Below are 16,663 nucleotides of genomic sequence, written 5' to 3' on the forward strand. Positions count from 1 at the left end.
TACCTCGAAATTGCGTTAAAAGTCTCCATTGCCCTTCTCTCCCGCAACTCTCGGGCCTTTCTCCCTCAGCCACTTCCTGAGCCCACCATCCTCCGCCCCTCTCGTCCAATCAGTGAGCAGGGACTGCCCGTGACGAGAGATACACCCAGGTGGGGTCCTGGTAGAGTGGACCCCCTCTCCTTCCAGATGCCAGTTTCACACCGTGGTGAATGTTCCCCCGGCGTTTACCAATCCTTGTCAATCATGTGATCACATTCCTGGTGTTCCGCACTACCAATCTGGTAGCAGGAGGAAGAGAGTGGAGAGCACCAAGTTCCATGGAGTTCACTTAACTAGTGACCTATTATGGTCACAGAACAGTTCCTCACTTGTTTGGAAGGCACAACAGCAACTGCACTTCCTGAGAAGAATGAGGTGAGCAAGGCCACCAGCTGCCGTCATGTCAACCTTCTACAGAAGGAGGAGTCTCCCTCCCCCCCCCAATCGACGTGATCTACCAGAATTGTTGCCGGAAGAGGCCGTGCAAAATCATTGAGGACCCCCTTCCACCCCGCACACAGCATCTTTCAGCTGCTCCCGTCGGGGAAGAGATACAGGAGGATCAGAGCCAGCACCACCAGGCTGAGGAACAGCTTCTTCCCACGGGCAGTGAGAACGCTGATCAACCAAAGGAACCGCTCACACTGACCATTGGAGACTCTCATATTTACTAAACAATATTTGTATACATGTATAAATTGTTTGTCCGGTTGTATGTCTGCGAGTTTTGCACCGACGACCGGAGAACGCTGTTTCGCACGGTTGGACTTGTACAATCAGACGATAATAAACGTGAACTTTATACATTTGGGAACGTACCTCTGCCAAAGCACACAGGAGCTTCCTAAAATCTCCTGAAGTGTCTCCTTTGATATCCGATATCATGTCTTTCTTGTATACTGTAAAGATTTGAAAGATTGTTGGTTTAGTTCCGTTTGGTTGGGTCTGTTTCGTATTAGCGGCACAATTAGCGTGAAGATGTTACAGCGCCAGTGACCCAGGTTCGAATCCCGCGGTATCTGTAAGGAATTTGTACGCTCTCCCCATGTTTGTGTGGGTTCCCCCCCCACCCCCCGGTGCCCTAGTTTATCTGGTTGCGAGGCGTCCCCTGTGCTGGTGGGTGGGGGAAGAATTGGAGAGAGCTGGGCACCTGCGCGAGAGAGAGTGGCTCAGGAAAATCAGTGGAGTTGGGATTGTTCTGTGACCAGGAAGATGCTTTGGGCTGAATGACATCCTTCTGTGTTGTACATTCCAGCCCAGTCCAGGTCCTTTGGCCCACAATGTAAACCTACCCCAAAACAATCTAACCCTTCCCTCACACCCATGACCCTATATTTTCCCACCATCTATGCACCTGTCTTTTAATATCCCCATTGTTCCAGCCTCCTCCACCACCCCTGGCAAGGCATTCCAGGCCCCCCCTCCAACTCTCTGATGTCCCCCCTAGACTTTCCTCCCATCACTCTGTACAGATGACCTCTGGTGTATGTTGCTCCTGCCCTGGGAAAGAGGTATTGGCTTTTACCGTATTTATGCCTCTTATCAAATCTATTAAGTCACCGCTCATCCTCCAAAGAGATAATCCCCGGCTCTGCCCTCATAAGACACATTCTCCAATCCAGGCCACATCCTGGTAAATCTTTCCATCCTTCCTGTAATGAGGTGACCAGAACTGAACACAATACTCCAAGTGTGGTCTCACCAGAGCTTTATTGAGCTGCAACTTGACCTCACAACTCTTGAACTCAATTCCCTGACTAATGCAGGTCAGCACACCATAAGCCTTCTTAACTACCCTATCACCTCGATGAAGGGCTCAGGCCCCAAACATTGATTCTGTGTCTTGACCTTTTGTTGCAGAGAAAGAATCCATTATCGACACCAGGGTAACGCTTTGGAAGAGTTTTATTAGCAAGATATCTTGGAGAGCGCGCCCATCGCCCAGCCTGAGCTTGCTTTGCCCACAGCCAGTTTTAACACAGAGGTACAAGGACTGTCTAAAGAAATCTCTTGGTGTCTGCCACATTGACCACCACCAGTGGGCTGATATTGCCTCAAACCATGCAGCTTGGCGCCTCACAGTTTGGCGGGCAGCAACCTCCTTTGAAGAAGACCGCAGAGCCCACCTCACTGACAAAAGACAAAGGAGGAAAAACCCAACACCCAACCCCAACCCACAATTTTCCCTTGCAACCGCTGCAACCGTGTCTGCCTGTCCCGCATCGGACTTGTCAGTCACCAACGAGCCTGCAGCTGACGTGGACATTACCCCTCCATAAATCTTCGTCCAAGAAGCCAAGCCAAAGAAAGAATATACATTCCTGCATGTGGACTCCCTGTTGCGGTCAACCTGACAATAGTTTATCATCGTCAACATTTGGCAATAATTTAATCATTGTTTCACAGAATTCCAAAGCTTATCATGTCTGCAGATAAATCTCAACCTTGAGGTTCCCTGCCTCCACTTAAGCAGTATGCAATTGATTCTTGTATGCTCTTGTAAGCAATTTAAGGGTGAACCCTTAACCCTTTGTGTTCAGATTTTCCTCCACACCTTTGCTGGATTTCTCCAGCGGTGTGTTTCTACTTCTTCACCTTCTGCGATCAATGGATTTGGACGCTAAGGTCCCCCGTTGCCAAGGGCGGCAGTTGGCGTAGCAGTTATCGCAATGCCATTGCAGCGCCAGCAATCGGGACCGGGGTTCGAATCCCGTGCTGTCTGTAAGGAGTTTGTACGTTTTCCCCGTGTCTGCGTGGGTTTCCCCCAGGGGCTCCGGTTTCCTCCCAACATTCGAAACGTGGTAGGGGGGGGGGGGGGGGGTTGTAGGTCAATTGGGTGTAATTGGGCAGCACGGAGTCTTGGGCCAAAAGGGCCTCTCTTTAAAAAAAAGCATCCTCCGGTTAAACCATATACTCCGCCTTCAAGTTCAGCCTTCCAAACTGCATCACCTCTCTCTTAATCTGGTTAAAACTCCTGTGCCTAACTCTGCATTCTACCTCCTGTCGTGACCTACGACAATGTTCTACAGTCGCCACACTGCCTCCAACTTGCCTGTCACCTACTAGGAGGTTAAAATATGAGAAATTAGCGGGTCGGTTAAGCTGGGAACCTGCTGGCTGTGAACAGAGTGAGGTGCTTGGCTGTGGGCTGGAATTGGATGGGGGTATCAATGGCCTGCAACTTGCGCCTTCTCCTCGAGGCAAGCAGAGCAGGTCCCAGTGGACAGTGAGGTGGACGCGCTGCCCAGCAGGGCGCGGCAATCCAGCAGCCTGCACCCACACAAAACCAGGAGAGGAAATAGGTCCCCCTTTTTTTTTTACACAGAAGGACGGTGGGAGTGTGGATCGGGCTGCCGGAGGAGGTGATTGAGGCGGGGACTATTGCAACGTTGACGAAACATCTGGACAGATACAAGATGAGTTTAGGAAGATCCGAGCCCAAAGAGTGGTTGGGCCCGAAGGACCTGCTTCCGCACTTCGTGACTCCAAGGCTGTAAACGGCTGGTCCTGATGATGACAGAGACTTGTGGTGTGGAGCTTGTCTCAAGGTCAAGAACCAGCTGTAAAACATGAAAACCTGCAGACACTGAAGTAAAAGCACAAAGTTGGAGAAACTCCGCAGGTCAAGCGGTGAGTTTGGCCTGTTGAGTTTTTACTTCGATCGAGGTGTCTGCAGATTTACTCCTGTCTACTGCAAAACTCTGCAAAGTCTCTTCGAGGGATGCCTATCCTGAGGAAGTTCCCCCTTTGCTCTCGGAAGGGATTTTTCTAAGATTCGCTTCTCCCCATCTATAATCCCGTCAGCTCTGAGGCTTACACTGTAAGACCTACTGAGTTTCTCCAGCATTGTGCTTTCATTACAAGAACCAGTTGGCCAGTTCGAGACCCAAAGCAACGCAGGCCAATGCTAAAAATATAGGGATCCCCTTGGTCTGCTTCCTGCTTCTGACATACCTGAAACACTTTCTACATTGTTAACATCACTGCAGTGAAACACAAACATCTGCAGACACCGTAAAACACAACGCTGGAATCAGCAAGGTTAGTGTCCTTTAAGTAGCAAAGATAAAGATACAGAACCGACGTTTCAGGCTTGAGCCCCTCATGAAGTGCGCAGACGCCCAAACAAAATGGTGGGATGGGGGGGGGAGGAGGGGCACAGCCCCACAGGCAGGAGGTGGATAAGGGTGGGAGGACAGACCAGCAAACAGGGGTGGGGGGGGGTTCTGTGAGAGAGGTGGAGAGCCAGAGGAAAGAAGACAAGGGAGAAACCAGAGAAGTCGATGTTAATGCCATCCGGTTGGAGAGTGACGTTAAGGCCAGGTTACACGGATATGACCTGACCTTAAAAGGAACATACATCCCATTGTCTGCTGCAGTTTAAAGTGGTTCATGGAGAACATATGTCTAAACTAAAATTGTCTCATTTTTATTTGGATGTCAATTCCTGATGTGATAAATGTAAAATAGGGGAGGCTTCCTTAATTCATATGTTTTTGGACTTGCCCCAACTTAGAAAAGTTTGGAAGGACACTTTTCAAACATTATCGGTGATTTCAAATTTAAAATTGGAACTTAACCCTTCCTTTTTGGAACATTCAGAAAAAGATGATGTGTCACTAACTTCAATTCAAGGCCAAATTTGATCTTTTACTTTATTGAAGGCCAAACGTACATTAAATTGGAAGGATAATACTCCTCCTACACATGCACAATGGCGGGGGATATGATGTCTTGGAAAAACATTAGATATGCGGTTAACAACTCAAATATTGAATTTCAAATGATGTGGGGTTCATTCTTGGACAACTACCATCATCTTGAGATTTCGTCTTAAGCTGGAATCTTGGCGCTATGTTGTCTCTCTCGAAGACTGGGCCACCTGGATTTATGAACGTTAATCTTCAACCTTGCTGAGGGGAAGGGGTTTTTAAAATTTTTTTTTTGGCTTCTCTTTCGTTACGTACACGTCATTGCCTTGCGTGTGCTTTGGAATTATGATCATTATGGTAACTTTGTTTTTCCTGATCTTGTAGCACACTTTGTAATTGTATGGTTCAGTTTTTTATTGTAAGATACCAATAAGAATATTTTGAAAAGGAACAGACTGGCCGTCGACCCCTTTGGCCCAGCTCCCTCCCCTCTCACCTTCGTAATAAGCCTTCTTCATCTCCCTAATTTCCACATTTGTACGAGAGCACAGGATCTCAATGAGAGCATCTTCTTTTGTTCCCAGCCCCTGTTGTGAAAGAAAAGATCATAAATGATCACGTCACTGCCCAGTGCATTATGCAGGGATTACAACAGAAGGGAAGTTTTGGAAATACCCAGCGTTAGGCAGCATCTGTGGAGAGGGAAACAGCCAATGGCTGGTGTGAGGATTGGAGGGCGAGCCCAGGTGCTTTAGCTCCATTTCTCTCTCTGCAGTTGCTCTGTGAGCTTGTCATTCATTTTCTGCACCCAACTGTGGCCAGAGAAAGCCCACATTTATTGTTACTAAGTCTGCAGATGCTGGGGTCAATTGAAATACACTGCTGGAGAAATTGGAGGAGAGGGGAGGGGAGAGGGGAAGGGAGGGGGGAAGAGGAGGTGAAGGGAGAGGGGATGGGAGAGGAGAGGAGGTGAAAGGAGAGGGGTAGGGAGGGGGAGGGAGAGGAGGTGAAAGGAGAGTGGAGGGGAGGGGAAAGGAGAGGAGGGGAGGTGAAAGGACTCAGTGAGTCAGGCAGCCTCCGTGGGACCAACAGACGGTCGTCATTTTGGGCCGAAAACCTAATCAAGGTTGGATCAAGAGGGACGCGTCCTAAAACGCCGACTGTCTCTTGCCTGCCTGACTTGTTCAGTACGTCGTGCAGTCCCCTAGTTCATCTGAGAGTTTCCCAGATATTGTTTCAGTTCAGGTTCTGCTGAGTTACAGAGTTCCCTCTGGGGGCAGAAGTTGGATGGTGGAGAGGAGGTGATGACGCTGATCCACTAGAGCTGCGACTGAAGCCTCTTCCTGCAGTGCTTGCAGTCTGCAGCAGACTGCGTGCAGGCACAGGGGATGGCCAGGAGATGGCAAACACAGACTGAGTCACAGCCACTGCTCCTGCAGGTTCTGGTGGGATACGGTGTGGGAACAGCAGTGCCAACCTGGCTTCTGCTGCAAGGGCCCCGCAAGGGAGTCCTGGCTTCCAGGAGACATTGGGGGTGTTAATGTTCGTCAAGGAAGCTTTGAGCCTGAGCTTGAATCTTTTTCTCTGACCATTGACAGAACTCGGAATAGAGTTTGGAGAGTTTACCCAGTGTCAGATGCTGTGAACAAGGTGGTCGGTCTCCCCAGTGTTGGGGGGTGGGGTGTGAACAAGGTGCTCTCCCCAGTGTCGGGAGGGGGTGGTGGGGGGTGAACGAGGTGGTCTCCCCAGTGTCGGGGGTGAACAAGGTGGTCTCACCTGTTGGGGGTGATCAAAGTGATCCCCCCAATGTCAGGGGCTGAACAAGGTGGTCTCCCCAGTGTCGGGGGTGAACAAGGTGGTCTCCCCTGTTGGGGGTGAACAAAGTGATCCCCCCAATGTCAGGGGCTGAACAAGGTGGTCTCCCCAGTGTCAGAGGGATGAACAAGGTGTCTGTGGGTGTGTGTATGTGTGTGTGTTGTGTGTATGTGTGTGTGAGTCTGTGTGTTGTGTGTGGGTATGTGTGTGTGTGTGTGTGTGTGTGTGTGTGTGTGTGTGTGTGTGTGTGTGTGTGTGTACAAGCTACAAGCAGTTTCCATGTTCCAAACACTGCAGCAGGCAGTCACCACAAGGCTGTCCGCGTTGACCTTGAAACACACGAGGGGAAGCTGTGGAACGAGTGCCTCTCAGAATTTCATCAGGATCGCAGCAACTTGTTCCAGAGTGCTGAGTCTCTGAGTGGATTAGCAAATGTCCAGCACCAAGCCCAGGGGGCCCCAAGTTCACAGGGAGGGCCCAGGTTCACTCCTCACCTTGACTGCTTTCTTCATCTCCAGAGCATCGTACTTGGCGGGAGGTTTCAATAGGCCGAGGATGACGGATTTCAGGGGGTCCTTCAGCGCAGAGTTCAGCACGTCCTCCAGTGGCTGCAGAAGATCAAAGGCAATCCTCATCACTGGTCTGTCCAGTCCCCAGGGTGTGACTTCCTGTCCCCAAGGTATGACTTCCTGTCCCTTGGATATCATATCCTATCCCCAATGTGACTTCCTTGTCCCACGGTGTTAGGTCCTGTCCCCCAGGGTGTGACTGTCTGTCCCCATTGCGACTTGCTGTCCCCAAGTGTGACTTCCTGTCCCAATGATGTGACTTCCTGTTCCCATGGAGTGACACCATCACCCAGGGTGGTACAGTCAGTTACAGGCGACTGGCTCCACAGTGGCCGGCACTTGTAGATGTATCCTATTGATGTTAAGTTCCCAACTACAGGCTGATCATCCCATATTTTAGCTACATAACGTCCATTGTTATTCTCCAGACATCTTTTTCAGACCTCTTCCCTCTTAATTCTCTGTCCCCATCTTTCATTCTTCCCCTAGCATCCAGCCCAGTCTCCCCTCCTCTTCATTCCCCTCCCGACCTGCTCCCTTCTCCCTCAGCTGCCCGATGCCTGGCTCTGTGCTCCCCACCGTGTGGTCCTGCGCAGGCTCTGTGAAAGGGATTACTCACCTTCTTTGACCGCTTCTCGAAGGCGAACATGATGTCTTGTCTCTGCGCATTGCTTCGGTGGGTCAGGATGTCGATGATGGTGTGCTCGTCTACGCCTGAAACAAGGACAGCTTGTTACAGCTTCAGGACACTCTTCCACAAGCCGTTATGCAGAGCACAGGAGTACACATGTTCAGTACAGGCCTGAATTTCAGTCTCGGTGCAGTATGGAAGTAGTGATCTGTACAGAACCCTGTGTACAGGAGGCACATGAGAACCCAAAGACCATAAAATCTGGAGCAAAACCCAATCTGTGGGCTAAGCAGCATCAGTGGAGCAAAAGAACGGCCGACGTTTTGGGTCCGAGCCCTTCCACTCGGCCCGACGATAGGATCCAACCTGAAATGGCAACACTTCTCTGCCGTAACAGGCAGAGAGGTTACTGCACAGTGAGTGAGACAGGTACAGTCAGTAACAGGCAGAGGTTACCCCACAGAGGGTGAGACAGGAACAGTTGGTAACATGTTGAGAGTTTACCGCACAGTGAGTGAGACAGGTTCAGTGAGTAACAAGCTGAGAGTTTACCCCACAGTGAGTGAGACAGGTACAGTCGGTGACAGGCAGAGAGATGACCCCACAGTGAGTGAGGCAGGTATAGTCGGTAACAGGCAGAGAGCTGACCATCGAGTGGCCAATGTGGTACACATCACTGCTGCCATGACATTACTGAATTGATCAGCCCAGTACAAAGTTTACATGCAGTGTTGGTCTGGATAGCCACGATCCACGATCACTGTCTTGAGTGTAGGAGGACCATGTACCGTTACACCACTGACTGACCCCGCTGTCTGACCCTGTGACAATTGGAGTTCCAGTTGTCATCAATTCAGAGTCATCCAGTGCAAAATCAATCCCTCTGGCCAAGCTTGTCTACGCCAACCAAAATGTCCTACCCACACTCGTCCTACCTGCCTCTATCCAACTAAACCCAACCTATCCATGTTCAAATGGTCCTTGAACCTTGCATTAGCCCCTGCCTCAACCACCTCCTCCTGCAGCCCATTCCATACACGTTCCGCCCTCTGAGTAAAGAAACATTAGCCCTCAGCCCCCCACCACACCTTGAACTCATGTCCTCTGTTCACAAATTCCCCCACTCTATCAATCTCAGAGCCGGCTCCTGGTGGAGTTCCAGTCTCTTCCAAGCCAGCTCCTAACGGTGAACCGGTTCTCCCAGACTAGGCTCCCGGCAGAGGACTGGTTCCTCCCAAGCCGACTCCCATTGGAGTTCCGGTTCTCCTCATCCTGGCTCCCACTGGAGTTCTGGTCTTCCCTGAGCTGGCTTCCTGCAGGAATGTGAACCGCGATACCAGCGCCCCTCCTGCTCGGTGCCCGGAACCCCCTATGGCAGTGCCCCAGTAACATCGGCCTACCTTTGGTTTCAATTGCTCGCGCCAGCATCGTGGCATCATTGTTTGCATCAAAGTTGGCGAATGGCTTCACCGTGGCTTCACAAGAAATCTGAAAGACAAAGCAAGAGTGGTCACCTGCACCTCGAGGAACTCCTCCCACGGACCATCAGTGGGAACCTCTCTTCCAGACCGCCAAGAAACCCCAACCTCCAGCTTTCTCGTGCAGAGGGGACACCCATTGACCCAGAGGGTCTCATTGGCTCAGGGAGATCTAACCGTCATGGTGTGGACAAGTTAAGTCCTGCAGCCCTGGTGAGGACCTTCCCCTAACCCTGAACCCAATCCTCCCCATGCCTCCATGTCCAACCCTCCCTGCTACACTCTCCCAGCTCAACCCAACTCAGCCTCACCTTATCACCCCCTCCCTCCCTGAAGTGCACTCAAGGATATTCCTTGCTGACTGACACATCTCTGAACATGCTGAACCTTTCCACCTTCCAGGACCATGAGACATAGTTGTAGAAATAGGCCATTTAGCCCATCAGGTCTGAGCATGAGCTGATCCATTTCCCCAATCAGCCCCACTGTCCAGCCTTCTCCCCATAACCTTTGATGCCCTGGCTAATCAAGAACCAATCAATCTCTGCCTTAAATACACCCAGTGGCCCGGCCTCCACAACCGCCCCTGGCAACAGATTCCACAGATTCGCTGCCCTCTGGCTGAAGAAATTCCTCCGCGTCTCTGTTCTAAGTGAACGCCCTTCAAATCCTGAAGTTGTGCCCTCTTGTCCCAGACTCTCCCACTGTGGGAAACAACCTTTCTACATCTACTCTGTCCGCGCCTCTCAGCATTTGAAATCTTTCAACGAGATTACCCCCCCCCCCCTTCTTTCTCCTAAATTCCAATGAATACAGGGCAAGAACTGTCAAGCGCTCCTCGTGTGCTAACCCTTTCATTTCTGGAATCATCTTAACTTGAACCTAACTCCAACATCAGCACCTTGCTTAAATGAGGAGCTGCTCACAATTCTCCATGTGAGATCTCCCCAGGGCCTTATAAAGCCTCCACATCACATCCCTGCTCTTACATTCCATTCCTCTTGAAACAAATGCCAGCGTTGCATTTGCCTTCATCGCCACCCACTCAACCTGCAAGTTGACCTTCAGGCCGTCCTGCACAAGGACTCCCAGGTCCCTCTGGGTTATTTTCAATTTTTGCCCATTTATTTTTTCTACCAAAGTGCGCAACTGTCCTCTTTCTGATATTTCAATTGCGTGACATGTGGCAATGCCGCTCCATGCTGAGATCCTCTCCCTTTCCCCAGATGAGGGCAAGAACTACCAGGACCCTCCAGGTGCCAGATATAGCCCAGTACAGGACTCTGTGAAAGGAGACAGAGGAAAAAAAGGTGGGGGGGGGAAATAGAGATGGGGGGGGGAGAGAGAGAGAGAGAGAGAGAGAGAGAGAGAGAGAGAGAGAGAGAGAGAGGGGGAGATAGAGAGGGAGAGAGAAAGAGAGAGAGAGGGGGGAGAGAGAGAGCGAGAAAGAGAGAGAGAGAGAAAACGAGGGAAGGAGATGGGGAGGAAGAAGGCTGAAGGTTTCTCAATTGAAACTGGAGAAGTCAATGCTAATGCCACTGATTAGAAGGAGCCCCATTCGGAAGATGAGGTGCTGTTCCTCCAATTTGCGGGTCTGGCAGTGTATGAGACCATGGGCAGCCACGTCAGCGAGGGAATGGGGTAGGGAGCTGAAATGGGCGGCCACTGGGAGATCCCCGCTACTGCTGCGGCCAGAGCCAAGGGGCTCAACGAAGTGATCACCCAGTCCGCGCGGAGCCCCTCCGTAGTAGGGGAAGCCACCACGGGAGCACCAGATGAGATAGACGACCCCTGCAGATTCACAAGCGAAAGGTTGCTTCACTTGGAAGGGAGGGAACAGAGGTCGCATGTTGGTGTGGATGTGACGAGTTCAACTCTGCAGCAGAGAAGGTGATGGGGTTGGTGGGGGGGGGGGGGCAGGAGAAACAGAATTGAATCCTGGGCTGACTGCAAATATTTGATGTGTGCTCCGAGGAATAAAAGGAAGAGGTGGGGTGCTGTAAAAACTGGCTGAGGATTGGAATGTGTGCAGCTGACACCGGGAGCACCAGACTCAGAGCTGGGGCAGCTGAACGCAGTGAGAATAACAATAGGGAGTTTCAGGAAGAGGCCAGCGCTGAGCTGAATTTTCCAAAGGGTCTCAGCTGATTGGGAGGGGTTACTGGCAGACCGATGGGCTGCTGGTGAGCTGTGTACGCAGTCTCCAGGAAGCCTTATTGTCATCAGTCCCAGTGAAGGCAGATGGTTAAATCAAGCTCCAAAATCAACAGTGCGCACAATAGCTTGCGGCTGCAAAGTGGCTAACTACGCCCACCGTCTCAGGGCAGCCCATGGTTTCACACCCCCTGCAGCCTCCGGAACTATTGCAGCGTGGGTAATGCAGGGCAAGATCCCAAATGTCTGGTCTGAGTGAATGACAGCTGGGGAATATTTAGTGTGGAGCAGCAGGCCATGCATTTTGACAGGGCAGAGCCTTCTGGTTAACGGTTGGATACTTAACAGGGTGGAGGAACAGAGGGACCTTGGGGTTCCAAATCCAGCCATCCCTCAAGAATGCTGCGCAGGTTGGTGGGCTAGGCTTTGTTGATTGGAGGATTGAGTTCGGGAGTCGTGAGGTGACGTCGCAGCACGACAGGGAGGGGCGGGGAGAATCCTGAACGACCGAAGGAACTGGGTGCAGGTCAGTGGGACTAGCGGAATGATATTTCTGCATAGACCAAAAGGGTCTGAATGGCCTGTTTTCGCTCCTGTAATTTTCAATGATTCTAACTGCCCTCATTACCCGTCTGACACTGTCATATTGATTGATTTCTATAGATGAAATACTTCTCCTGCATATGTACCAGGGTCTTTCTTTGGCTTGGCTTCGCGGACGAAGATTTATGGAGGGGTAAAGTCCACGTCAGCTGCAGGCTCGTTTGTGACTGACAAGTCCGATGCGGGACAGGCAGACACGGTTGCAAGGGAAAATTGGATGGTTGGGGTTGGGTTTTTCCTCCTTTGTCTTTTGTCGGTGAGGTGGGCTCTGCGGTCTTCTTCCAGGGAGGTTGCTGCCCGCCGAACTGTGAGGTGCCAAGATGCACGGTTGGAGGCGAGATTAGCCCACTGGCGGTGGTCAATGGGGCAGGCACCAAGAGATTTCTTTAGGCAGTCCTTGTACCTCTTCTTTGGTGCACCTCTGTCACGGTGGCCAGTGGAGAGCTCGCCATAGAACGCGATCTTGGGAAGGCGAGGGTCCTCCATTCTGGAGACGTGACCCACCCAGCGCAGCTGGATCTTCAGCAGCGTGGATTCGATGCTGTCGGCCTCTGCCATCTCGAGTACTTCGATGTTAGGGATGAAGGCGCTCCGATGAATGTTGAGGATGGAGCGGAGACGACGCTGGTGGAAGCGTTCTAGGAGCCGTAGGTGATGCCGGTAGAGGACCCATGATTTGGAGCCGAACAGGAGTGTGGGTATGACAATGGCTCTGTATACGCTAATCTTTGTGTACCAGGGTATTATTTGCCTATATGTGCGTTATGTCTGGTTGTGTGTCTGCGTGTTTTATACTGAGGACCGGTGAGCACGGTTTCGTCGGGTTGTACTTGTACAATCAGATGACGTTAAACTTGACTATAAATCTCTGGTGAGACCACACTTGGAATAACATGTTCATTTCTGGTCTCCTCATTACAGGAAGGATGTGGAAGCTGTGGAGAGGGGGCAGAGGAGATTTACCAGGATTGGAGAAAGTGCCTTATGAGGCAAGGTTAGCAGAGCTGGGACTTTTCTCTTTGGAGCAAAGATGGATGAGAGGAGGCTTCATTGAAGTCAACAAGAGGCAGGTAGACGGCCAGCACCCGTTTCCCAGGGCGGGAGCAACAAATACCAGAGGATGTGTGTACAAAGTGAAGTGAGGGAAGTTTAGGGGAGACATCAGGGGTACGTTTTTATTAAACACAGAGAGTTGTGGGGGCCTGGAGTGTATCGCTAGGGCTGGTGGTGGAAGCTGGAACATTGGGGGCAATTAAGAGACTCTTAGACAGGCACATGGATGAAAGTGAAATAGATGGTTATGAGCTTGGGAGGGTTTAGTTTCTTTGTTTTGGTCAGTGTACATGGTCAGCATAACACCATGGGCTGAAGGGCCTCCTTGGATTGTGCACAGGATGGTGTTCTGGACCCTCTTCCACTCTGCCGACAGGATAGGGTGGAGGCGAGCTGAGTGCACGGTGACATCAAGCCCAGAGAAAGCTGAGCCCGATTCAGACAGCGGCGCAGGGAGGTGCCCACTGTGCAGATGCACGTATTGCCCTCTCCCTTGGCATGGCTGTGGTCCAAGCTGCTAAAGTTGGCGACGCAGCGAGGCGGCGCTGTGACCCAGCATGTTGGGGTGAAGGCCACCTGGTCGATCGGATCAAGGGAGTGTGCACCCACTGGTAAATATGCGGGCGGCAGCATCTTAATATTTGTCACTGAGGGAGAAGTTGTATTGGAGCCACGGAACGGAGATCACCGAGACATGAGAGGTGTCAGTTCACCGAGAGCCCTGAACATTGACCCTTCCCTAAACTATGAACCCTGAACCCTAGCCTGGTCTTCACCCAGTGCCAAGTCAGGGCCATGCTAGATTTGCAGCTTCAAGCTCACATGACAGTCAGAATTTCTCGTCGTGAACTTGTCACAAAATTTACTGTTTTATGGCATCTTGCAGGGAAAATAATAAAATTACGTTTTAAAATAAACAAATTCATGAGGCAGTGTTGAGTGATTCATTGTCCGTTCAGAAATCTGATATCAATAAAATTGAAAGAGGGCAGAGAAGATTTACTGGGATGTTGCCCGAACTTCAGGAACTGAGTTACTGGGAAAGGTTAAAAAGGTTAGGACTTTATTGTCAGTGGGACAAGGCAAAAAAATGCTCTGGCACAGACTAGAGGGAGCAAAGTAGCCTGTTTCTGTGCTGTAATTGTTCTATGGTTCTATGGCGGAGGGGAAGAAACTGTCCTTGTGCCGCTGAGTGCTTGTCTTCATGCTCCTGTACTTTTTCCCTGATGGTAACAGTGTGAAGAGGGCATGGCCCAGGTGGTGGAGTCTTTGAGGATAGAGGCTGCTTTCTTGAGACACCTCTTCTACTGCCATGGGGCAAATGCCAGTTCATTACCATGAAACACTTGATTGCTCTCAGGCTGAACCCGGGGCAGGTCCTTGCTCAGGGTGAACCCACTCCCACTCAAGGTCTCGCGGAGGACTGGGCGGCCTGCAGCTCTTCTCCCAGGACTTGCCAATGGATCACAGCTCAACCCAGGCACAAAGCCAAGGCAGGCCCTATCCCAATCCAGCCTGTGCCCCAAACCAAAGTCCTTGCCCTGAACCCCAGCCCCAATCCCATCCCCCTCCACAGTTTAAAACACACCTCATCGCCAGCCAGGCACACTTCCGACAGTAGTTCGCGGATATCTATCACTTTGCCTTGAGGACAAACTAGAGGGGAAAAAAGAAAGGTTAATGACTTAAAGAATCAGGGCATTGGGTCCCGGTTAGAACAGTTAGTGTCATGGTGTGCACAATATTATTATACAGCTAACAGCAGCACCAATGAAAGGCATCAAGGTTCGAATCCCATGCTGTCTTTAAGGAGTTTGTATGCTCTCCTTGTCCCTGCATGGGTTTTCTCCCAGGGGCTCCAGTTTCCTCTGACCGGGGGCCATAGATAATTGGGTGTGACTGGGCGGCTCGTGGGCCTAAAGGGCTTGTTACAATGCAGTATGTCCAAATTTAAACCTGCCCCCCCCCCACCCACTGAGTGGAAGAAGCAGCGGAGACAACCTTACGGGACAGTAACCCCGGGCAGCAGACCAGATATAGGTTCGTGATTTGGGCACCACAATTAGCGTAGCGGTTAGCATGACACCATTACAGCACCAGCCACCCGAGATCAAATCCGGCACTGTTTATAAGGAATCTGTACAATCTCCCCGTGTCTGAGTGGGTTTCCTCCCAGTCCTTCTGAAAACGGACAGGGTTAAAAGGTTCATTGGTCATGTGGGTGTAATCGGACAGTGCAGAGTCTGGGGCCAGAAGGGCTTGTCACTGTATTGTGTGCCTAAATTTTTAAGAAATTTTTAAATTGAATTAAAATCGCAGAGGATTAAAAATTATTCAGAGCACCAAGGACGACTTTCTTTGCTGGTTACCTCCATCCAACACTGATGACTGACTTACCCCTGCTGCAGTGGGAGGCAGGATTGGAAAGATGCAGCTTGCTGCCAAACATCCCTCCTCCCTCACTAAACGACTTGCAAGGAACACATGTATCATACTCCCGGCAACAGCCCACAGAATGCTGAGCTGCGTCAAGTGCGTTGGCCATTCTGATCTTTTAAGAGACAGGTACATGGAATGGAGAAAAACGGACGGTTCTGCAGAAGGAAAATTCTGGGCAGCTGGTTCCACTGGACAGCAAATTTTTTTCAAAAGGTTTTGCTGCTTGTAAAAATAATTGGGGATTATGATAGACAAGCTGAGCGTAAAGATAATTTCAGATTTGCTGTATCGCGTAGGAATACGGAGAAACATTAAATTAACTTTTATTGCATTTAATCGCATAACGACGCTCTCAGGTTGACTGAACATGTTGTACTACAAATGTGAGGAGCCCGGAGTTTGTCTTGATCACCAATTTTACAACCGAAGTAGAGCTCGCGGACTTTCTTAATAAGTGCAGTCATGCTGCGTCTTTGAGCCTTAAGCTTAGACTCACCACAAATGTAACAGAATGTATCGCAGCTGTTGCGACATTGATGAGAGGTTTCTGCTGGAGTGAATCTTCCCGAAGACAATAAATGCTGCTGTTGAGTACACTCGGTATCTATTACCTGAAGATCATGCGCATCAACATGCGTTCACCTATAATCAATGTAATGCACAACATCTGTACATGTGAGCTGCTTTTATAGCCAGTCTGCATCTATCCTGTCTTAGGCATGTCCAGCCCTGAGAACATTTCCATAGCACCTGCACTGAGTGCATGTCCAGGCGTGCTTGGACTGAACAATGCATCTTGCTTAGTGGGCAATATACTAGCAGACTTAAAATATGGCAGGAAATCGCAAAAATAGGTTATATCGAAAAAACACGGCACACGATAGGAAAATGTTAAGGTGATTTTGTGATCAGCAGTCCAAAATCTATTAAGATACAAAATAAATGTTTAAATTGGCACATTATACCGTGGGTTGGAGGGTCTGCATTCAATGTTCCATGGTCTCTGGGTGAGGTGACGTGGTGGGTGAAGCTGGTGTGTGGCAGACCAGCAACGTTCACCAGACATGTAGAATCAGCATGTTAGAGAAAACCCTGCTGAGCTGGGTCAGAGAGTGGTTGGAACAACCCCAGCTGGATGACTGAGGAACAATTTTTCGACTTGCACAGGCCCAACCAGTAAGCACTCCCTGTGACACACATCAAATGGAATGTGTGTGTGGGCTGCCTGTT

The 16,663-nt window shown here is 50.5% G+C and overlaps 1 protein-coding gene across 4 annotated transcripts in view; it reads right to left on the reverse strand.

The window, feature by feature from the left end:
• The window catches only part of LOC138745665 (annexin A2-like), a 135,174-nt gene that overhangs the window by 7,149 nt on the left and 111,362 nt on the right, over positions 1 to 16,663 (reverse strand). For all 4 annotated transcript variants that reach the window (XM_069902918.1, XM_069902917.1, XM_069902920.1 and 1 more), the window contains 6 exons: positions 14,583 to 14,650; positions 9,107 to 9,194; positions 7,695 to 7,789; positions 7,001 to 7,114; positions 5,188 to 5,278; positions 859 to 938 (listed from right to left, as the gene is read on the reverse strand). In XM_069902918.1, coding sequence (XP_069759019.1) covers positions 859 to 938; positions 5,188 to 5,278; positions 7,001 to 7,114; positions 7,695 to 7,789; positions 9,107 to 9,194; positions 14,583 to 14,650 — 536 coding nt within the window. The remainder of the gene's footprint in view (positions 1 to 858; positions 939 to 5,187; positions 5,279 to 7,000; positions 7,115 to 7,694; positions 7,790 to 9,106; positions 9,195 to 14,582; positions 14,651 to 16,663) is intronic.

The sequence above is a fragment of the Narcine bancroftii genome, chromosome 11, assembly GCF_036971445.1.
Source record: "Narcine bancroftii isolate sNarBan1 chromosome 11, sNarBan1.hap1, whole genome shotgun sequence".
Taxonomy (NCBI): Eukaryota; Metazoa; Chordata; class Chondrichthyes; order Torpediniformes; family Narcinidae; genus Narcine; species Narcine bancroftii.